Source organism: Ptychodera flava, chromosome 17, assembly GCF_041260155.1.
Source record: "Ptychodera flava strain L36383 chromosome 17, AS_Pfla_20210202, whole genome shotgun sequence".
NCBI lineage: Eukaryota > Metazoa > Hemichordata > Enteropneusta > Ptychoderidae > Ptychodera > Ptychodera flava.
The window spans coordinates 13,890,146-13,914,550 of NC_091944.1; the positions used below are offsets into that span (position 1 = coordinate 13,890,146).

At 38.4% G+C, this 24,405-nt stretch overlaps 1 protein-coding gene across 10 annotated transcripts in view; it reads left to right on the forward strand.

Moving 5' to 3' along the window:
* The first annotated feature begins 6,554 nt into the window (after window positions 1-6,554).
* Window positions 6,555-24,405, forward strand: part of LOC139115511 (pumilio homolog 2-like) — a 63,722-nt gene continuing 45,871 nt past the window's right edge. For 8 of the 10 annotated variants that reach the window (XM_070677651.1, XM_070677653.1, XM_070677654.1 and 5 more), the window contains exons 1-3: window positions 6,555-6,686; window positions 7,016-7,276; window positions 18,080-18,166. In XM_070677651.1, coding sequence (XP_070533752.1) covers window positions 7,022-7,276; window positions 18,080-18,166 — 342 coding nt within the window. In that variant the 5' untranslated portion in view covers window positions 6,555-6,686; window positions 7,016-7,021. Of the gene's footprint in view, window positions 6,687-7,012; window positions 7,277-18,079; window positions 18,167-24,405 lie in introns of all 10 variants that reach the window. The other 2 variants (XM_070677652.1, XM_070677659.1) reach the window with 1 other exon arrangement.

Below are 24,405 nucleotides of genomic sequence, written 5' to 3' on the forward strand. Positions count from 1 at the left end.
CATTTGGCATTTATATTGAAATGTAGACTGAAAGATCCGTCAGTCGAGGACACTCCCTATGCTCCCCTCCTCTTAAGATGGGGGGGGGGAGGGGGGGAGCACCAGTGAGTGCCCTTGACTGACAGATCTTCCAGACATTGAAATACTACTGCAATTTTCTTTTTCCACTTACCATTTTGGTGTCAGACTGTTAATACAACTGTCAATAGTTGTTTGTACTGACTCCAAAACCCTTTATCATCCTTTTTGACACTGTAAGGGAATGAAGGGAAGCCCTTACACACATCAAACATATATTTTTAGTGATAACACTGTGCAGATCATAAATTCTGTATAACACTGTGCAGATCTTAAATTCTGTATGTTTCAGTTATGTCTGGAAAAACCTCAGTCATGATTCCAATGATCACATTAATGTAAGAAAAAAGACATGACTCTCAGGTTATGAAGTATCAAGTGATTGTACAAGTCAAGTCAAGTCAAGTTGAACCGAAAAATGAACCATGGAGAGTAGAATAATACCCCTGCTTGCTTTTTGCCCCATTTTGATAATTCCGATGAAAATATTCCCTCAAAGTGCTGGTGAAATATTTGATATTCGGGGAGAAATTCATTATCTATACATGTGTAGTGATGTACCCATAGAAAGTCCCCCAATACACAGATCAAAATACAGCATTTCAGGACTGCATGATCCATAGGCTCTGTAAATAACCAGAAGTCATTGAATTCTACGTCATGTTTCACTTCATCCTATGAATAGTATACAACACTGGAACTTGTATGATTCGTATTTCACCCACATGGAAATTTTGTACTTCCTCTTTTGGGCCAGAGTACACCATTTTGATTTAAAAGAAACTTTATTTTTTTAATGGTTCAAATATTTTTTACCTCAAAATGTGTGAAAGACACGTAATTTTCAGTTGTTTTAGAATTACTCGAAACCAGCACATAAGGGAACAGGCAAGATGACCATATGGTAACTACAGTAGCATAAAAAACATCCGTGTAGCATGTAGCGTGTAGTTGTGGGAGCCAATTGAGGTGATTTTTATGGTGAACCACCTGTTGGTGAAAATTCCTATCCTTGCAATTAGAGATATCATCAATGGTTATATTTTTTACTGATACTCCATACAGTGAGTCACAGAAATTTTCAATTCTTTTTTGACCATTACTCTGTTGAAATTCAAAGTCTTGCTACGATGAAGTCTCAGTCATGCCATGGACGTCAAACTGTCTCTTGTTTGTGCACTGATTTTACGCGTAACATATGAGTACGCTGATGACTCAAGCACCTCGTGTGCAATGTGAACTACGTTTGAGAAACAGAACTTCGGTTTGGGCACTGCCCTTCAACCTCTCGCTTGAGGTCCTGCGAAACTGTGAAAAGAAAGAAAATAGTTGTTTCTGACCATGAGGGCGCAATTTCAAAACCACAAACAAACATGCAAATCCTGAGTTTCTACAAGTCCTGCTTGATTTCAGTGGAACAGGGTATTATATCCATTTGAGTAGCAGTATTTTAGTTCATAAAATTTCACCTATCTGATCACTGAAAATGTTTCTTCCTGAAACTTTCGTTTGTACTTTTCAGCATCTACATCATTTTGTAAAACTCTTCTAGGCTTTCATAAACACTGAACCATAAGTTTTGAAATATATTGCCATTTTATATTGATTTTAGCTGTTGAGCAGCACACAGTTTTGTCAATGATGAGTTTTGGTACTTTGTAGGATTGCTCAAATAGAATAAACGTAACTGATAAGTCTGAAGAAATTAATTACCACACTTGAATGTTCAATGTACTACATTTCAGAACTGTAAGCTGTTGAGTTGTTTTTGCAATAATTGAAGTATACTGTTGTAATTCATTCATATTATGGCCCATTCTGACCATAGTGTTGTTCAGGAAATAATGAACCCCATCCCGGCCAATAATGGACGAAGGCAAACTTTGCATGACATAATGTATGAGACGAAGCAGAGAACATTATTGCTGTTGCTTCATAGTTTTGGTAAATGCCAGGAAACTTGTAGATATAGGAAACATAGGACCACAGTACTTGATAATCGGATACATTATCAGTAATAATCTAGGGGTGAGGTGACAAAATTCACTGATATTGATAAAGCATTAATATAATTTGAATAAAGTTGATATTCATAGGATATGCACTGGTTATTTATCGATTATTTTTTCTAGGATTACCTGAAATTACCAGATAGTCCAGCAAACTGATTGGTTTGAATGTGGGTATCAACCAAATTACTACATGTCAAGTCAAATCAGTGTTGTTTACATGACCAGTTTTGATGCAAAGATAATAATGTGATACCATACAGCGAATCCGTAGCCTCTGCCACTCGGGTAGCTTGGTCATTGGAGTGGTAGCAGAACACGTCAAGGAGTGGCAGGGCTCGTTTTCGCAGTAATGTGATACCATACAGCATGGTTGTATCTATCTGTACAGGCAAAAATAAAGGGTGATACTGGTGATAGCCCCTGTCATCGTCGTAAATGCAAAGAAATCGTGGATTGTAACATGCTGATAGCATAAACTTTGTCTGGTGTCAGCGTTAGTGTGGTATCGGTTGAGTCAAGGGAAACACAAGGGCATGTACTAAGGGAACAGCTTTACTGCGGTGAAACACTCAGCACAAGTACAGGACAACATGTGCCCAAAACACAAAGCATTCTGGGAGATAAGGCCATGCAAAATAAACAATATACTGAGGGTTCCGATAGCTAAGCATGAGAGGAGAGTGTAAGGCTCAGTTGGTTGAGCAGCCCCTCTCCCGGACTCAAGTAGAGAAATGCGGCATTTTTCCTCGGGCTACAAAAATTTTAAAATCTCCAATCTTTTTCACATTACCACATTATAGATGTCATGTCACCAAAGAGGTCATTTTCTATAGATTCTACCTGCATAACTAAAACACGTGAAATATCATATGTTAGTCGATTTTGAGTGGAAATCGTCATGAATCACTGAGTTCTTTCATACTTCGTTCAGAATTTACGGACCATTCACCGTAAGAACACAAAAAGTCCGCATAATTTTGCATGGCCCAATCACATCATCGAAGGCCATAAATCAAAAAATTAGAAGCCCGAATCCAAACAAAAAAAACTTCTGTTAACTGTTTTGTAATGACTTGCATTTTGAATTCAATGTTTCAACGATGAAATAGTCATCGTGAGTTTGTAGCAAGTTCGAACGCTGTCATGGTTCATTACGTTGATTCATTTGTAATGATAAAATTGTATTAAACCGCGTGGGGGCGATATTTATGACTTTTCAAATGTCATCAAAACGACACTGTCGTATACAAGTCACGGATCCTGTTGATGAGTTATGGTGTATTCGAACTTTCCAAGAAAACTGCAAAATTTAAGTTTAAAATAGGACGTTGGCCTAGACCCAATAAGTTTCTGTGAGGTAAAAACGAATATATTTTTTTCAGAAGAGATTGTCAGTCGTGAGAAATATAATAAGCCGCAATAATCCCGATAAAACTCAGATTACTGTAAAGTTTCGAATGAGTATTAAAGCTTATGGAGGTTTAAGGTACACATCGACGAATTAAGGATTCATGAAGCTTATCCAATTTAGAAAACAAATTCAATTGCCCTACAACACCGCAAGTTGAATTATTCCATCTTCACCGAGAGGTTAATATACCGAAAAGGGACACTTTACGCCATAGACAAATAGAGGATTGTAAAATCGTTAAATGAAGCCACTGGTGGCATATCGAATAGTCAATTATGTTGTTGGGTTTTTTTCTGGTCTACAGTGCACAGTGATAAAATAGATATTTATTTACATTGTAGCATTAACAACAATGTTGACTTCGGAACCGCAACCGTCAGGAATGTGAACCTGTGCGATTCTTGATTGTACCATTCACGTATGTCGTCCTCTACTCGTGTGGTATTACGAAGACCATCAAACAAAACGCAAATTGAAAACAGGAAGCAAAGAAGAAAATAGACAAATACTGGATTACTCAGTGAAACATCGATCTTGAGATGGATGTACTCGTACGGTATTACTAGTATAATGCTACTACGCTGGTATATTTTATGATTATAATACTGGTACAAGGCTAAGGACTGGGGTCCCTATGACTCAGAGATCCCAACCGACTGTTCAGTGTTTTGCTTTACGATGCTGAAAATCCACAAATCAACTCATATTGCAACACTGGTACTTTGAGGTGAACTGTAAGCTTATGCGTGCAACACATCTTGCCCAGTTGTATGGCAGAGAACGATATGTCGCAAAGTTTTCTTGATTTATTACCCTTTACATGTAAACCAATAATGATTATCCAAAACTCCTTTCATTTGTCCATCTTTATCGGCAAATGTTAAGCACGTATAGGGAAGACAGAGGAAGGCCTGCATTGTCAGTGTCACAAAAGGATTCCAGTGGTCAATACCTCGGACAGGACGCGGAAGAAATGTATTTGTTATCATCCACCGCAAGGTCGGTGACCCCTATCTCGCGATTGAAAAGAGGCGTTGATCTAGATGGAGCGAAATGGAGAGATTGCACAAATTTATGATTTTCTGAAACTTCAGAGGCGGGCAGTTGCGGTCAACGAGTAAACTTCATCACAGTCCCTCCTGTAACCTCCACAAATGTAATAATCTCCACAAATGTAATATCAACCACAATTGTAATAAAATGCACCCATAAATGTAATATCGCCCATAAATGTAACAAAAATCAACCATAAATGTAATAAAAACACCAACCACAAATGTAATAAATGATAACCATAAATGTAATAAAAAAATCACCCATAAATGTAATACTTGTCAACCATAAATGTAATAAATCTATTTTGTCGTCGCAATTGAGGAATTAGCCCTTAAATATTGATCTTTGTAATAAGGAAGGCAACTCCACACATTATTCATTTCTTAATTAGTCTTACTAAAGTTATTATTTACTCAGGGCATTGATAAACAAATGATCACATATGCAAATTCAAGTTTATTACATTTATGGTTGAGTTTTATTACATTTATGGTTAATTTGTTTATTACATTTGTGGTTGCGGGTTGTTACATTAATGGTTGACTATTTTATTACATTTGTGGTTGATTTATTACAATTGTGGTTGATATTACATTTGTGGAGATTATTACATTTGTGGAGGTTACACCTCCAACCTGGCGGGACTCTGTGACGGGTAACGATCCCCCACATATGTTGTGTGTGGTGTGGTGTGGTGTGGTGTGGGAATATCAATAGCGCCTCCTACGTCGGCCGTCACCTTTCACAGTGAGCGCAGCCAGTTGTATTAGTCTATATCATCATCATCACCTCAGGCTTTCGGTGGAACCTGGCAAAACTTATTGATGACTATCAAACCGTTTGAGAGGCAGTTGTATGTAAAATTGGCAAAGTTGCTTTGCAAGTAGATTAAACTAGTCTATATATTGCAGGAAGAACAAACTGGTGTTCACCTCATAACTTATTTACGCAATAACTTGTTCACAAACTCCCCCCGCACTTGCTTGCTTTCTCACTTGCGTACAGGGCTGCTGGTTCTATTCATACTGACAGCATTTAATGAAAGCTTCACGTTCTTGAAAATTCATTGCTTTATAAACTTGTTCATGAGACACACAAGCCCTAATAAAGCGACAGCTTTATGTGTGTTCCTGGGCGTACTTTTTTCAAAATTCACGACTTTTATTGAACACAATGTTTTAATATTGCATGCAGGTCTATCGACTGTGATGACGATGCCGTATCACATACGCGCTGTCGGTACGATGATGACAATAAAATGCAAATACTCGGCTCTCGCATGCACGATTTTTACACATTTGTATTTATTTATTTATTCAGTACACAACAGGCACTATCATAGGGTAGGCCTATGTAGTTACGCAAAGGTATAGGCCTAATAAATTATCGCAAAATCGATTACGTTTGGTGAAAATATGTCAGCTTTTATTCATTAAACCAAAACATAACACTTTAGCTGGGGTGGGTCTATTAGTCCAGGATCTGTATAAAGTACATATCCCGGCGCTGCTATGCTGACAGGCTCCCTCTACCAGTACCACCAGCAAAGATAGCCCCCTAGCCACTATATTTCTATACATGCATGGTCCTTTGTGGAGGGACGTCACAAGGACAAAGGCCCCTATCGCACTTGCAATAGTTCTCCTTGAACAGAATTAACAACTCTATACCTTTGATTTCAGGCTACTATGACGAGTCGTCAACAAATGTGAATCACGATCGAGATTGTTCCTCCAATGAATGCCCACTTTTTAAATAGTTTACTTTAGAAGTTTAGCAGTATGTTTTGGTCGACAGTTGACAGAAATGGCGGGAAATTTTCTCGCTTGAACGCTTTGCAGTGGCAATTTCAGCTACCCTAAATGTGGGTCAGATTTGCCATTGCCATGCGATCACTAGATCTAGATGTACACGTAAATATGACTGACTTTTTCACGAAGCACTTTCTGAATTTTAAAATGCTTATCATATTTCCAATGTCACGTGATTAAAAAAATTGGGAATGCCACCAACATGACGTAATGTCTTGCTGAAGCACATGGCACCCATCATGCCTTGCGCTAACAAAATGTCGATCTCCACGAAGGAACTGAATTTGTATTTTGTCTGAAGCATCCGTCATCATCTCGGTGAGTATACTGTCTTTATAAATAAACGGTGGTATGAGGAGAAAGCTTATTATTCCAACTGTTTATTGTCCGTGTTTTAAGGACTTTTCTTCCAAATTGTAGGAGATATTGGTCTTCAACTGAGGGATTCCGTTGTTGACCTTTCAATGGTCTGTGGTGGCGTCGATTGAGTCTGCACAGTCACGTTACCCGCCCTAACAGACAACGTCGACGCGTGATGAGATGCTCGCGTATGTTTTGAGTTGCATTGTGTAGTACCTCTGTTCTCCGCACACAAAGTCGCATAGCTTAAATTAGACCGTGTTTATTGTTGAATTTTGCCTCAGCAGACTGGAATGAGATATTCATGCATAGACCCAGCCGTCACAACCAGCAGTATGCACGAAGTCGCGTGGAATGACTCTCATATCATGCAGAGCACAAGTAACCAGCAGCCTCAACATGGCCTAGGCCATCACCCCCACCATAGATCCCAAGATGATGCGATGGTGGGCTATTTCTTCCAACGCCAGCACAGCGAAGGTGAAGCTGGAATAGGGGGTCACTACAAACAGCGGTGGGCCGCCGGAGACGATAGCACAATCGACCAGGTAAAGCTAAACACGCCACTGATCTCTTCAGATTGAAGAAATTGTATCCGCATTTCAGCTCGGGTGTGGTTTTTATGCCTACCCCAGATTTCGAGGTTTTCGGATAGGGAAAATGTGACTTCGGTTACTCTTTGTGTGTATATATGCTATACTCGGCGACTTTACGATTTCCTATGGTGTCAGAAGATAACCCACTTAGTATTTACTCAGGCTGGGTTCACCAAACAATAGGTAGACTTTGTTATTGTTCGATCGTTGAATTATAGAGTTTGGAGATTGACACCAATGCATGACTCATTGCGTTTCCGGAGTTTAGGTGGAAGCTCTGAGAGAGGGGAATCCGTCTTACGGTCGAGTGATTTGTATAGGACTTTTGTTTTTGCTGCTTTCAAATATTCTTCGATGGATGTAAAGCTGGTTCGATAATCGATCGGGCGTACTGAGCAACTCCCCGCTGTGAGAAAGAAGGGCAGGCGGTCTGTTTCTTATCTCTGGGGGCAGAGGTCATTTTCAAATGTCAACAACACTGGTGGGCTTAATCTGGCGTGGCTGCGCGTCATCGGATTTACTTTGAAGGAAGGTCATACGAAACGCGGGGACTGGATTTCTGCATGGCTTGCCGTAACTTTTGTGAGTTTTTAGGGTCAGTTGACTCAGAATGGGAAAGGCGTCACGTTTCATTTGGACAGGTTCGATGTGCAACATGGTGAACATTGGCACCTGTCTTTGTGTCCACATGAAGGGTGACCGAAAAGGCAAACTAGGTGGTCAGAAGTCGTCTGCATGTGTTCCTTCAACCACCATGTCTGGAATTTACTGAAATAAATATCAAATTGACCCAACCCCTCTTGTTTAGGGTCAAGGCTTGCCATATTGAAGCTTACAGTATGCAAATACACGTAGCAGACAAAGAACACACTCCATGTAGACAAAAGACAGATTATACTGTGCAGGCAATGGTTGCTGAAAATAGAAGTGACAAATGTTGATTTAGAAATTAGTGCGAGTTTTTTGCACTCTGCTAATATTCGCGTAGTGATATACAATGCAGAAAGGATACAATTACAAATAGATTATTGTTTGAGGTGCTTGGCTAACATCCAGTACAGATTGCTACGTTGTCATGAACATTTTCTTTTCTCGACAAGAAATGACGGCTTTGTATTTAGTCAATGAGGGGGTGATTTCCTGTGAAGTTCCAGTGTAGCAGTGTAGCTGGCAGGATAACCCCACTTCTGCAAAAAGCAATACAGTTTTGGTTATGCTGAATTAAAAAGTGCCATATTTTTGTTGGTTAGTGTTATTTTTCTCTAATACTTTCCCCCTTTGCTTGAACACCAGTGTCAACCAGTCTCAATAGCCATCTTTACACCAATGACCAGAAAGCCTTGATGTGTTCGTTGGTGATTATTCATGAGGTGTTTTACATGCATATTGTCTCTTCCTGTTGAATAGAGTGTGCCCCCACCCATGCATGAGTGTCAAAATGGGGTACAAACAATCCCCATGCATGAGTGTCAAAATGGGGTATAGACTCTCTCGTGCATGAGTGTGAAAAATGGGGTTAGTCCTGTTATTAGAGTTTGGGAGAACAGTTTGTGATAGGCATTGAAACCAAGCAAGATTTTTTGCAAAGGAAATCCCAGCAGTTGTGTTAAATTGCTATGATAAGGAACTTCATTTAAGAAGGATAAATATTTTTGCTCATTTTACACGTTGTTTTACAAGTAAAAATTGATATTTGATATTAAAGACATAATTTAGAATTCATAGCCTTGCTTACCAGGATATTTTTCAGGTACACTTGTTCCATAGTACAGTGTTTGTACAATAATAATTTGGTTAAAAATAACCATGTCATGGGATATATTTTGATTACCCAGCAGTGTGGAAAAAACAAGGTCATGACAATCTGGAACAAAATCCAGAAATGGAAATAATCTGCAGTAATGATTTAATGAAGCAAGAATCTTTCAGAACACATCCTCGTTCTTGAAAACCCTCTGCTCTCATACATTGCAGAATTTTTTGGAAGGAATTGTCTGGTGCAATGTTTGATCCATATGAGCTGTCTTACTGCTGAGTGTTTTGCAAAATAATTTCTCGTATACGATAACCACCCACCTCTTGACCCAGACATTTCATGCATCTCAAGCTTTGTACCCTCAGGTGTTTTGATGTTTTTATTCTAGAATTTTTCCCTGAATGGTATCTTATTTTTGAATGGAAGGGTAATGCTTTTGAAAGCTCAACATTCATGTCCTGATTTAGATAGATGAGTAAACTTTGTAGAACAAAGGACAAAGGAATCTTATGAAACTTGTAATATTGTCACTGTTAGTGTCCAACTCGTGGTGACTAGTTTGCACCATATACAAGGTTTTTGAGTTAGAAATAAAAAAATTGGGTGAGACCTAGAGAATAGGATTACTTTCCAGGGCATAAACTGCGGTTTAAGAAAAAAAACATGACTTAAACAGCATTGACCAGCTCAGTGGATAGAACTGGTGTTCAAAGTGAATTGCGTTATGAATTCATTTACGTCAACTGTTAGAGGCAGTCTGCTATGCAAAGTATATCGATGTACAAATTGAGATTATTTCAACATTCGTGTTCACTCTATGAGGCTGCATGAATAGCCGCGTCTACAAATAAAAATACGCCATTCAGGGCAATAAACTGAGGCTTTTGTGAAATTATAATGGAGTTCGATCATAATCAGAAGGAAACGTAGGAAATTAGGGCTATTGCTTAACTAACATGGATATTGAATAGAGGATTCTGAAGCATGCCTGGGGTCATTATAGTTATTTTATGCTAAATGTAGGCAATAATTTGTTTGAACCACGTGTGACTGTACAAGTGTGTTAATCTGGTACTATTTCAAGGTAAAACTAACAGTGATTGGAGAACAAAGAATGTGTAAATGTTGAATTTTCTACTCTGGACCTTCTGTTTTTGATAGTTGCCCCTGAAATGTCAGTGTTCAGAAAACTTGTTTGAAATGAAATTTGTGAAAATGAAAACTGGTCAGGTTGTGTGTTCAGTGAAATTCCAATCGGCACAAGCCAGGTTCAAGTTGTCAGCTTTATTTTTTTCACTAAAGAAATGGTTGCACTTTGAGAGTTGTAACGTCACAGCTCAGAAAACAGCGATATGAACTGCGTCAGGTGAGATGCACTTTGAACTGCGTATCACAGGGCCTGATCATCACATTGATTTTCTTGTAATGCACACATCATCCCCTTCTTGAAGCTGAACAGGATTTTCATGGGCATACCGTGGCAACCCTTGAGCCTCACAAAAATTATGAATAATGTGGTGTGACATCAACACTGTCGTTACATGCTGTGTCTTTCATAAACCCATTTTGAAAGTACTCGTAAACGGCACTTACAATTCTTTTTTTCATATGACAATGCGTACAAATGAAATTCAAAACCTTCTCAGGTTTCATTTTCTGTATCTCACAAGAGGTTGACAGGAATAATTCAAAATATTGAAATTTGCATTTTGGACTCTGGATTATTCATTCTGTTGAATCTCATAAATATGAAGATATGCTAATTATTGATTATCACCAATATTTAAAAATATTCATATAGTTTATTATGTGTGCATTACATTACCTTGTATGTTTGATATGTTACAAAGGTCAGTGTTGAAAAGTGTGCAGATTGGTGTCCAAAGTGAAGTAATGGTGAACAAAACTGAAATTTATGGTGTAGAAACGGTAATTTTTACCAAATATTTATTATTTCAGGTCGATAAGGTGAGAGAACATATATGAACAAAAATTTGTTGTGTGTTTACTTTGCAGTAAAATGTCTACTTTCAATATCTCTGGTAGCAAATCACACATCAGTAGTCCATGAAGGATATTAATACTCAGTGAATCAACCATCCAAGAAAAATGGGAAATTTCTGTCAGTACCTCTGTGGATAATCAATCTTTCAATAATTTAAGCAAAAAATTAAAATTTTGTGAAGTGAAACTCGAATGAACATATGTCCAGACACAGATACGAAAGAGTTCCTTTCCATTCTGAACTCACACCATTGTTGATAGAATGTTATCAAAACCAGCATATCTGTAATATTATCATTTTGAGGCGGCAAATTGTAGTTGATAGTGTCTTATTTCCTGTTCAGTGATAAAAACTTCATCAATCTCTGATATCAATCTTTGTTATCGGCGTAACAGTTATGGATGGTTAGCAAACTGCTGGTGTTATGAAACCTATGATGGAATTATGAAACTATTTCTTTTCGTAACACCGGTCAACATTTCTTCAGACCTTTGCAATTTGGTGAGAGTTGAAATCATCCCTCCATTTTGTGGGTTCTTTGATTGGCCATAAAGGGAAAGAGATCCTTTGTGCACATTGCAAATTGATCCAGTCATGTTTCGTCAGATTGTGTCTTCAGTGTTCTCCACGGCGCCTTTTAAGTGGGCGGTGCGCCCACTTTAATTTCACGGCCGCCCAGATAAAATCTACGCCGCCCAGTTTAATTTTCGGCCGCCCATGCTTTTGTAACCCACCGTCAGCCTTTGTTCTGGGGTGGCGGGTTTGGTTCACGCAATGTTTTTATGCCGTGCTTTTGTTTGTTTCTGTATCGAATTTCAATAAGGTGTTAATTTAAATCAATAAGGCACATTTTGCTGTTGTTGTATGTGTGAATTTGTCATTTTAATACCTCGTCAAGATATGTCACGACGACCATAGCGGAAGAAAGACCGCGAGAGAAGCTCGACCGACTTGTCAACCCATTCACACAATCACCGTCCCGCCACCCGGACGGTGACACAATAAACTGTGCGGTCGCATCAAGATCTAAGTGTTGTCTCGATTGATTCTGCCGAATTTCCCCCCAAGAAAGTACACATTCTTTTAACACCATCATCAGGGTTCTCCCAGCCCAAAACAGCGTCGCGGCCGGCCCGCGACGCTATTGTTCAACCCTTGACTCCACCGACCCATCCAAAGAAATTGTAAAGGACAGAAAAATTGATATAAAACCATAGTCAAAAGACAGCAAAAGTCAGCGACGATTTCTGCTCTTAATTGACGAAAAATTTGAAATCAAACTGATTACACATTCCCTAGATAAAGAAGTGGCAATTTGGTGAAATTTCTGTTTGACTCACATGTTGAAATAAAAAGTAAACGTGGAACGAAGACATGTATGCTGCCGATCAACAGCGTAGCATAGCTTACGGAACTGTCTGTCACTGCACCGGCATGCGTTGGCTGCACGTAAAGCATGCAACTCAACTTTCCAAGATCGAACGGTCAGTATCTTGTGAAAACAGCAACATAGCAATGAAAATTGTTATAGTCAGCGGTAAAAACTCTTAACAGATGGAGCGTTACTTGCTTTAGACAAATGAAAATGCATGTGAAGAGAATCCCAGATCGCGTGCGTGAATGAAAATATACCGTAAACAATGGCGGATATGACATCAGAGTGGGACTCTTCTATTTTGGTACCGGGGGTGCGCTTGTCAGAGAACCCTGATAACCGTACTGAAAAACGTAGTATTTTCCTAGCGATGCTGTCACGGGAACTTCGATATCTCATTGTTTTACATCTTTTAATAGTTTCTTTGATCTGGGCAGTTTTACCAACTTTAACGGTATATTTTACTCTCTTAACCTTTCTTTATTTGAGTTAAACAAGGGTAGGAGCTTATGCAACTTAGTTAGGATGTACTGAATTTTGAAAAAATCAGTGGAGGGGCTGTGCTTCATGAGTACCCTGTTTTGTCAATTTTTGCTGAACACAACTATATGTCAATATTATGCAAATGATTATGTTAATATTATGCAAATGATTATGCAAATTAGCCACCCACTTAATTTTTTTATTTGTGAGAACACTGGTCTTTAAAGGCATTAGTTGTTCAATATGCAATACAGGATAACCTTAAAATGAACAAGATTCCAAAAAGATGGGGTCAATGAAATTTCATTCCTTTTATCTAAGAAACTAGTTTTCAATTTTGTATTAACAATAATTTTGTGCTGTCTGTGTGTCTCAGCGACTCCTGCCTGCATCCATCAGTTTTTATAGTACCTAGCAAAATTTTAATTCACTGTTTTATGAACGTTTGTTGTCTGAGCACGTATCTTTTTTCAGGAGTTTATGTTACACAAAAAAGGGTGACACCGTTTCTCTAAAAGAGAGCAAAAGAATAGCGTGTGTATTGTGAGGCCAAATAGCTTGGTGTGTCCTCAGACGCTTTGGACCCAGTCAGAATGAATAATAAAATATAAACATGCTGCAACAGATTTCCTGATACGAACACCTGTCCAAAAAAAAAGGAAAGCGGAGACATGTTCAAACAAAGTCATACCATGATGTTGTCAGTGCTGATACCACAGCTCAATTTCTTCCCAGTAAACCTGGTGAAAAATGTGGTAAGTTTTACCAAATTTTCTTCCCAAAGAACCGTAGTGTGCACATTGGGTGTCTTTGTTCCTTTGTGTGACTTCCATCTCCCATCATGCAGCGCTGGGGAGGCCAGGGAAGATCCCCATTGCTGTTGTGTTCAACTCTCACAGCGTGAAGCAGACACATGATTTGCATATTGCACAATTCTGGCGTATGTCATGTCTGGTGGAAATCTAACCTTTGACGATTTTCAGTTTGATAATGGTGCTTGCAACACATTCTGAAGTTCACGAATGTTATTACGATTCTCAATTTTTTCCGCTCCATTGATCAGGTACGCATTTCATGAATAATTTGGAAATTCTGCACAGTTATAGTAATTTATTATCATTCAAGTAGATCATTAGACTGATTGCAACTAATTGGCTGCAAACGATTATCTATTTTTTATCAACGATTGGGTTAATTGGATTTACTGAAACGTTCATAATTGGGCTGCCAATGTGATGAAGGGTAAGAGTTGGGGATACCATACTATATGTATCAGTATGGTTTTTAAGTTGGGAAGTTTTAAGATTATCGTGTCAGTGAGGTCCAAATTCTAAAGTAGAATGGCTGGTTATGTAACATCAGGGAGTGGTAGAGCATTTTCTTGGTGCAGCTGACACTATGCAAGAGTTGTCTGGTCAAGGAAATCATTGATACTTTGCCATTTACAATAAACTGGGTCACTGTCTTCTGTGGAGTCGCTAGCATAAATTACCATACTCTGAAAAGCCAGCGTCTGCGACATCGATGCTCCACTTTCACATTCTTTGGGTGCTCCAGGGGGCAAAAAACAAATTATGTAATCGCGTATGTAGATGACAGTATATGAATCCCGCAATCTGGTTGAATCCACTTAGTATTCCAAGATGTCCGACTGGCTTCCTTCGCCCTTTGTGTGTCGGATGAATCCATGCATATGGAAGTTTTCTGCTCTGATTAAAGAGATAAAAAGCTTGATAAGGTCTTGATTTGTTCGATCTCCTTCAACTGGAGAAGAGCGGTAATTGAAGGAGTGAAAGTCCACAGGGTTTGTGCAAACTAGACGGTATGTCCCCTGTCAATAAAACTGAAATGAAAGTTAGCAAATGAAATTTCAGTTCTGCATGTTGTCTGTATCTTGAACTCATTATTTTAATCGCTTTGGGGGGTATAAATCTAAAGTATAGACTTAAAACATTAGACGGAAGAGCTTACAGCAGCCATGCTTTGGTGTGTAAAGAAAGGGTATCTTTAGTGTCCTGTTTTCAAGGTTAATGTCTGACAAGATATTGTATACAGGGGGAGATCTCAGACTAACGATTGTGTAATTTACTGCAGTTCAGTACACAACATGGCTGGCCCAGTTGAAATGCTAGTTAAACATCTAGGAACACCACACTGAACACTTCAAGGTCTTGTAAGTCACCTTTTTTGTGAGTTCTGTTTGACAACTCATAACATTTGAAATTATTTTTGAAAGTTTGTCCACCGCTAAAAATATCTAACATTTACAAATATTTACCCTGGTCTTTGCAAGGGCAGCTATACCTCATTGTCACTGCAGACATGTTGCAAAATGCCAGGCTAAATTTACTGTAAGTACATAAAAGAAACTATTGACTGTAAACACATGCTTGTAAGTTATCATCACATAGTGAGGCAAACCTACAAGAGTTTCATTGATAAATAAAATTATCCAGCGACAGAAAACGAACAAAAACCATGCCATATGTTGTCCTACACATGAAAGTACAGCCTTTATCAATTGTGAAAAGGTACAAGTGCCTTAGTTTAAAGGAATTAGGTAGATTTTAAATGTTTGTGGACATACAACCAATAAAATCATAAAATCCTTCTCATTAAAGAATGTCACTTGTATGTCAGGTATCAGATATAATTCTTGCATAGCTATTTTAATATTAGCTCTGTACAAGTGTGATAGATTTTTGAGTGGTGGTGATATACTGTAAAATAATTTGAGTAATACTTTCACGTTGACATGATTAAAGATTTATTTATGAAGCAAATAAATGTATTTGTATAGTTAATGGTTTTGTATATTATTTCAATGTCCAATGTTGCCGAATAATATTATTTTCAGCAACTCCCTTTGGAAATAGTGCCATTTATAAGTGGTGTGTTTTGCGATTTGTTTGTCTTGTCTTGCAAGATAATACCGCTTATCAGTAGTCGGTGAACAAAATTTTGTTTTTGTTGATGCGATTACGTGACCTTGTATCAGACAGACTTCCATATTTGGAGATGGTTGGGTTTTTTCCCAGGGTCCACCTCCAAGTGATTATAAATGGCAGTGTAATGTAGCCTGTAGTTTGGTTCCACTTTACCTTTCTTGTCATTAATTTGTACATGCCACAGCTACATAGGTTGTCAAGAAAGCTTTTCCTTCTGGTGAATAATACGGCTTCTCTACTCCGCATATCAGCTGTCAAGATGATTTTCAGGGGACAGTGATTACATACAGGATAAAAACTGCATTTCGTCAAATGTTAAAAATATTAAAACCATTCTATTATTTTCTTGTTCTACCTTTTGGTTGAAATAATGACACCATAAAAAATATCAGGAGTTGATATCCACTTGTAGTCTTCGCATTTTAACAAGTGTGTGATTGGAGCCACTGTGCCCACACAACTGTGAAAGTAATGCAGTCCATAATTTACTGGTTATAATAGTTTCACAACAAAGCCAGGAGTTCCTTTCTTGTGAATCCTCTATAGAGCAGAGAGATATCTTAAATTGAGATGGAACACTTTGTGTGTTTGGTTTTCCTAGTCTTGCCATGTGTCTTCATCACAGCAACAAGTAACACAGCTGTTCACACATAACTCTGTCCTTGTGATAGATTGTTGGAAAAATCTTATGGGTTTTCATATAAAAAAGTCCTTTTGTTATTTCTAGCACTTTGATTTGCCTAGTAATGTGCAGTGTGTTTCAGAGTGATAATGTGGGTGAAATGATGTTGACTGCTTAGTTGCAGAGCAGAATCCTAGTTGATCAACCTTTAGAAAAGGAGAGAGTGAATTAAGCCGATGGAGGAAGTGGTTCAATTCTTTGTCTTGATCCTGTACAAGTACGAAAGCAATTTCGCCATCGACAGTGCTGTTTTACAGAATAACTAGTTTCTTTTCCGCTAATCCAGGTGACTGAATATTTCGATTAGATCCAGAATTGCGCGAAGAACGTACTTTGAGTCGGATTGACAGGGCAGGGTACTCAGTAAAACCACCTGTCTCAATAAAAGCTCATTGTGAATGCAGATGCAGACAGACAATGGGATGTGTACTGTCACTCACTGAGTGCTTTGTCATTAGTTTAATGGTAGCTTTAAATCAACCACTCCGAAGTACACCAGTCATTGTATAAAATTAATAAGTCTAAGGATCGTAAGTACTCTTTGAAGCAGAATTAAAATGACTACAAGGATGGACGATAAATCGATTTCAATCATGCTTGGGATAAATTTACATACAAGACTTTTTTTTTCGCCGTCTCTTCTGATCATATTATTATTGTAGTGAAGTGATTGGTTGTAGTAGTAAGGGGTGATTCATATTGCTGTTTGAGTAATTCCTTACTAATGCAGAGATATGACTCATTCAGTCTGTGTAGTGTTCATCCAGACAGACATTACACACACACACACTACAGAGGATCCCTTCACACAGACGGTAGATACAGTGCTCAGGTCTCTATCTAGAGAAACATTACATTGTGTTCCGAGGAGTACTTCATACAAGCTTTAGTTGGCCTGGACGTTTTTCATGGTATTTAGCTGGTCTAAGAAATCAGGGACGGTGGTGGAGAGTGGCAGACCGTTGTAATTTTGTTTTGCGGCTTTGAAAATGGTAATCACGTATTTTTACAATCCATATCCATATGTTTAGTTTTGTACATATTGCATCTCAAATTAGTATTTTTCTTACTTTGAGTGAAAATTTTACATTTGTACGCACTTCTGTGTTTCTAGAACATATCAGAAGATGGTATCTGATCGTATGATAATTGATTTTGTTCAAATTTTCCGTGCTATTTTCAGTACATGGCTGGGCTGTACAATGCTTTGTTCCTTTGTCATCGTCGTGTTGTTCATTGGGCGTATATATGACAAAAGCAAATTGGCACCAACACCTCTGTATCATAGCTGCTTCTTTTTCTATTATTTAGAAACTTTCCTGAAAATATGTGTGAAATCTAAAATAAAAATTTTTCCTGTTGGGAATAAGTCAAAAAATGGACATCTTTTGCTAGATGGTGTGTATGTATGAATAAATTACAAGTTGATGATTAATAGAAAAGGTTGACATGTCAGTGAACTGATCGACTGATATTGTAGGTGTATTTATGTTTTTTTTAAACCAGGTACACAATGTTGATATGTCAAAGATGGCAAGTGACTTCCAAGCATTGGCTCTGGAGACAGGAAGCAGTACAAGACCTGTAGATGAGGTGAGCTCCCCCTTACACCTACCCCCTCCCCCTCGTCCCCACTCCCATCCTACCTTTTCATCCACAACTCATTCTTTCATTTTAAAAATGGAGAGAGAGAGAGAGAGAGAGGGGGGGGGAGGGGGTCAAACCGTTGTAGCTGAGCAGTCTGGCCCTGGAGAAATTTCTGTGTATCGATGATTTGTGTATCTCTTCAAAATAATTTCATTTATGCTGGCCATAAAGCACTGAGGATCAAGGCTTTTATTACAGATATGCATGTATGGAAATAAAACTAGTGTGAAAATTTTAGTTCGTGTACAAATCATTATTATGTGGATTTTTGATTCGTGTTCAAATTTTGCAATTCAACAAAGCGATTTATCAAAAGTGTTGCATAAAGATAATGACAAGGCAATAACGTTGTCGTAGAAAGTTTTCCTCAGGGCATAAAACAGTATGTCTTCTGAGAAAGTGTTTCTAAAACACTGTCTGTGACACTACAGCTTCTCATAAATTTGTTGGACTGAAAATCAACAATCATCAATCGTTGGATTATTTTCAGTCCAACAAATATTGTACTTGCATTTCATGTGTCCACTTACAATACGTAAAAGCTCTACACAGTCATTAATTTTCTGCAATAAAAAAAAAATTGCATTTTTGCAGGGTATGTAGCTGACTGTACCCACTTGCGTCATTGTTGAAATTTTCTGATTGTTGCATGTAGTTCCCATTATGACTACCCATGAAATTCAGCTGCTAGGGTAATTGTGTGCCAGACATCTGGCTCGGTATTTTTGAATGACGTGTGTATTTCATTGAAGTCGATGGAATGTCCTGGGTTTGGACACTCCCCTTGTGTGTTCTGTAAGGTCAATGAAACCTCTGAATGAATGTGTGATTGTTGGGGACTGGTCCTGCACGCAGAAGTGATAGGGTTTTAAATTTTGGTGCGGACACCGGCTTGTGTAATGATCGATAACAATCACGTGCAGCATTTTTATCAGAAATATTGTCTGAGCTGGGTCACATGAGAGAATATCTTGATTACATAAAATTTAATTATCTAGTGATGTGGAAATATCGTCTTCACTGTAGACTGGAAGGCTTCTTGCTGATAAATTCACAGTTGAAGCGCTCCTGTCTATACATAGCATGTAGTGATATTGTTTTGTGTACTATGTAATATTGACATCCAAGGTGGCATTTCCCAGTGTAATAGGCTTTCCTTATTGCAAGGAAGGATAGAGGAGTGATATTATTTCCTGTGTCGTTAGATCTGAAGATAGAAAGATGCATGAGCAGTGGCATTAATTAAAAGTCATAAACGTGGTCAGTTTGGTGATATCAGTATCTTGGGTTAAATTACCAAGCTGACACCATTTGTATCTATAAAAGTCCCTGTTGTGTATTCTTTTGTTCTCTGTGTGACAACCATGTGCTTTCCACTGTGTGTTAGTAGACTAATCTCAGGGATCTGGGTTCTCCCAAAGCAAACTTGTGGTGGTATGCCTCCCACCTCTGTTATTGTTGACATCCTTCATATTTTTCAACGGAAAAAACCAATTTTGAAGAGTGGCGCCCATGCAAAATCAAGGACTTGTCATGAGAATTTGTCACCATCAATTCGCAGAGTTCAAGTACGGAGAAAAAACAATTGTATCAAGAAATTGTAATGACAAACATATCAGTGGCTTCATGTTTGTGAGGGTTGATGTTTCCAGCCCACATAGTTCAACAGATTTATGTCAACTTGAACCCTGTAAGATTAATAGCCATAAACACTTTGGTCTCAGCTCAAGATTGTAATACTGGTTTCATATTTGAACAGTGGCAGAACTCAAAGATGGCAGCCGGAGAATAGCATATGGAAAGTATGCATGCAAATTGGATATGTCTTTTGTCACTAATGGGAGTTAGTTTGATGGCTATAAAATTGACCTTGAATCTCTGGTAGACCTTGATCTCGGCAAATCTCTTTTTGGAGGTTGAACTCTGTGATGAGGTAACCTGAGAGAAGAACGTCAATAACAGCTATTTGTAAAACTATCATTAGCTTTTACTTGGTGCCACTGTCCCTGACATTGCACTTAGCCTCAAGTGTGTAAACTCACTCCCGTGAAATGTTTTGAACGTGGCTTTGGAATGTTATTCGGATCTTGAGAGCATTCCTCAGAGAGTGACATCAGTGTGTATGTTGTAACTTTTGAACTTGCATTCATGAAATAAATGGCCGATCTAACAAACCCGGAATCTTTGTAATCCCAGAATCAAAGGGTTAACCATGACAATGCATTTTAAGGTTTTGTTTCCTTTTCTGAATATACCAGATGGTGTTCTGTTACTTGTTTTTGTTTTCTGTGGGATTTAAAATGCATCGGGTTGACCTGACTGTCGTGACGCAGAGAGTGAGATGTCCGTAAAACGTGTAAAAAACAAGCTGATTGACCTTTTTCGCCACATAAATAAAGTGATCATGCCTTGCTGAAATATTCTCACTCCTACAACAATTATTATACGCTAGTTACTGCACCTCGCAAGAATATTATGCACGTAGGGTCCGTTTGAAGCGAAATAGTGAAGCGATTCTGGGTTAATGGTTATCAGAGATTATACAAGTGGATGAATCCAAAGTATTGTGGTACATTTTCTGTATCAAATGCCTCTGAACAATAAATGCATTGTCAACCATCTATGTTTAATGGCACCTGAATCCTAGGGGTCAAAGGTCGTGGACGCTTTGCGTAAATCTTTCCCGCCTCATTGTTTCATAGCGTGTAGTTTGTACTTGTGTCATCCAACTCAAGTACTGAGGGGGATTTCATAACAATACCAACTTAGCCATCTCTATTGGTTAAGGATTTGCAACGTGACAAAAATGGAGTCCATCGATCCCTAATATAGTCACTCACTCAGTGACTTGTTACAGCAAGCACCGGGACCCCATGTTCTGTGCGTTGAGAGTCCCAGAAACTTACCCACCTGTGCCGCTGACACCTGCCAACCCAATTAAAACTTGTGAAATCCAGAATTTAACCTTTGACTTGTGTGTACTTGTAACGGTGTCTGGTTGAGGGCAGTGTCAGACTGACCTGAACACAATGATGTACAGGTCACAGACTCTGCATACACAGACATGACTTCAGTGTTTGCTGATAAAAGATACCATTTCCCCTGTTGATGTTTCATGTGAAATTATTTATGCTTTGAAGATTTCTTCCACCGATACAGGTACAAAGGATTCCTTTCTGGTATGATGTACGTACCCCAGTGGTCGTATTTGATGTGGTTAAAATATCAGTCAAACTGTGACCCTGTCGCTAGACTGTAAATGTAGTTTTTATGTCTCTGTTTTGATTTGTAATGTGTTGGCCCCGAAGGTACGAACACATAACTTTGATGTCATACAAGCAAGGTAAAAACTCTCATGTTTTTAGACCATGTCACGCAGTTTTGTTGCTGTTGATTTTTAAAATCTCTGGCGTAGTTCTTTGTCGGTGAAAATCAAGTTTTTAATCACTGTATGCTTTGAAAGGAAATTTTGATTCTGCTTGAAAAGAGGTGTATCCATACATCAAACATGACCCTGTGTAACCCCTGCTGTGATCGGTCCTCAGAGTTGGATGTTTACATATGTTAATCAGGTCAGAGGGTTTTGAAAGAGCTTCAACTGACAGCAAAATATCCCTTTTCCTATTGTTAATAAAGTTTGCAAGTGTAATTGGGTCGTGCTCTGGTATCAAATTGAAACAGTCAATTTCGACCTTTGTGCAAAAGCAGAACTTCCTCTCATAAAGCGTCAATATGATAAATCCATGTAGAGGATTTTAGCCTGAAATTGCATGCGATGGCAACTGGAAGTGGCATTGTTCCTGTAGCTATCATACCTCTTAGTGACAGGATGTAATTTGCCAATAACCCTTGAGCGAAGTGATAATTGTAACCTGCACTGAAGGCATGCTCTGAGGCTTTCATTCAAATTTCCCAATATAAATGCAAATCTACTCTCAAACTCTTTGTGTCATTTTGGCTGGTAACAAGTTCTCCATGATTAATCCATTTGTACAAACGACATCTCACAAACGATACAGAACAAAGACGATTGACAGAAAATGGTACATCGAGTGTAGATTTCAAACTGATTACGTACACAACGGTACAGATGTAAGTTTCTGCAGAGTTTGGCTCTTTCATAAACTACTGGCCAGAACGCCGCTCCCTTGTCAATTTAACAGGCAAATCGTGAAGTTGTCGTCATCTTGAGCTTTGCTACACCCCCTCAGTGTGGTGTTAGCAGAATTCAACAAAGAGGATGCCAAGTACAAAGAAACTGCAAACATAATTGTGAGTGAAACCTCAGAGTTCATCGACATCAACAAAGCATTGTATGGGTTTAGTAAGCCAATCTCAATTGTTGTTGCAGCAGACATTGACAATATTTCCTCAGGTCAAAGGTCAGAGTTCATCAATTATTACCATCAAGCAAAACTTCCCACACTGAGGAATAACCTGGTGCCAGCTATCTGGTATGTAATGCGTAAACAGGAAATAATTTCTGTTATCTGGGCATTTGATAGACAAGAGAGTCCATATCTGAGTTGAAACTCACTGGAGCGCAGAGAAATGTCATTGAGAACGATTTGAGATGAGCAGCATAATTTCTGGATATAATAACTCCAGAACAGCATCAGTAAACGATCTGAATATTTTAATATGACTCTCCAGCTGTCTTCCTGTGCATAGGAACAGAGTGTTTAACACCATGATGTGAAGGAATATTAACATTCTACAGGGTCATAAAAACCACAATTCAGCAAGTATACAAAATGCGGCATTGATCATCATGTAATCTGTTGAAAAAATGCCATTCACGTTTTATGAGCATTGTATGTCTTTATCTGTTGCTCCATGATTTATTTGTGCTTGTCGACCTGAGCACATTTGAAAATTATTTCCTTCCACGGCGCATTAATTGTGAAATTTGATGATTCTGTAATTGTGATTGACGTTTGTCATTATATCAGAGGTACAAAGAAATCCTTTGTTACCATAGTCACACAGACTGTACAGTTCATTATATGAATGCAATATGAAGACAATATTGTAGAAATTGTGACACAATAGATGCTTATCATGCAAAGAGCTTTCGGTAATTTTCCTGTTTTGCAAGGATGTCCAATTAGTTTGCAAATGCCTTGATACCTTACACACATAGAAAAGATTGGATCATGCAGCATCATCAGTGATGGTGAAGCTGCAGGCAGTATTGCCGTGATGCGGACAATGCCTTTGGGTCAAGAAGTTGTTTTCGGTGTCATTCTACATTTGTTAGAATTATGCCGGAATCCTGTTTGGTTTATCTCCACACAAGGAAGCAAAATATTTGCCCCGATTTCTTTTGTCCTCGGATGTTGTTTCACAATGACTCACCATGGAATGTGTTGCCGGTGTAGTTCTCATATAATCTGTGGGTATTTTGAAAACAAACCATGTACTTCACCTATTTTGTATATTTAGAAAACAAGTGAAAGAGACATGCTCAGCCCGATGAAGTCTTCCCAATCCGGACATTTCAAATAATCGCTCTGTGCAAAATTTATCTACGACTGTGGCTTGATTATTCTGCATATAACCAATCCCAGCTCCTTGAAATCAATATTCTCTCCCAGGGAAAGACACCAGAGCTCTAAGCTAGGTGCTAAAATCAGAGAAATGCATTCTACGTTCTCGATTCTGGCATATAATTTTACTCGGTGAATCATAGGATGACCTCATTACTCATTCTATTCCCATCAAATATCAGTGACACAAATGCAACAGTCTGGTAAAACTATCCCCCTGCTGTTTTGCCATAAAAGAATATTGAAATGGTAAGATTCATGTGTTTATAAATTAACAGTACTTATAAATAATCAAATAAATTACAGTCCCTTTGTTTGTGTATTTACTTCACTTGGGAGGCATTTTTTTGATAGAAAATAATTAGGTCAGTGAGAATTATTACAACGGATAAAATTTTGACCTCGTTTATCTTTGTGCAAATTTGTGTGGAATAATAAAAATATATGATGTTACATTCAATTTACTGAGTCATGTCTCGCATATGAACTCCGGAAGTACATCTGTATTGAGGTTTATTAGCTCCATGGGAGATTCCATATTGTCTACGGTTGAGGTGAATTCGTTTTAGTGTCATTTACACGTAACAGGGAGATGTGACTCAAGTATGGGGACCTGTAGAATTATGTAAGCGCGCG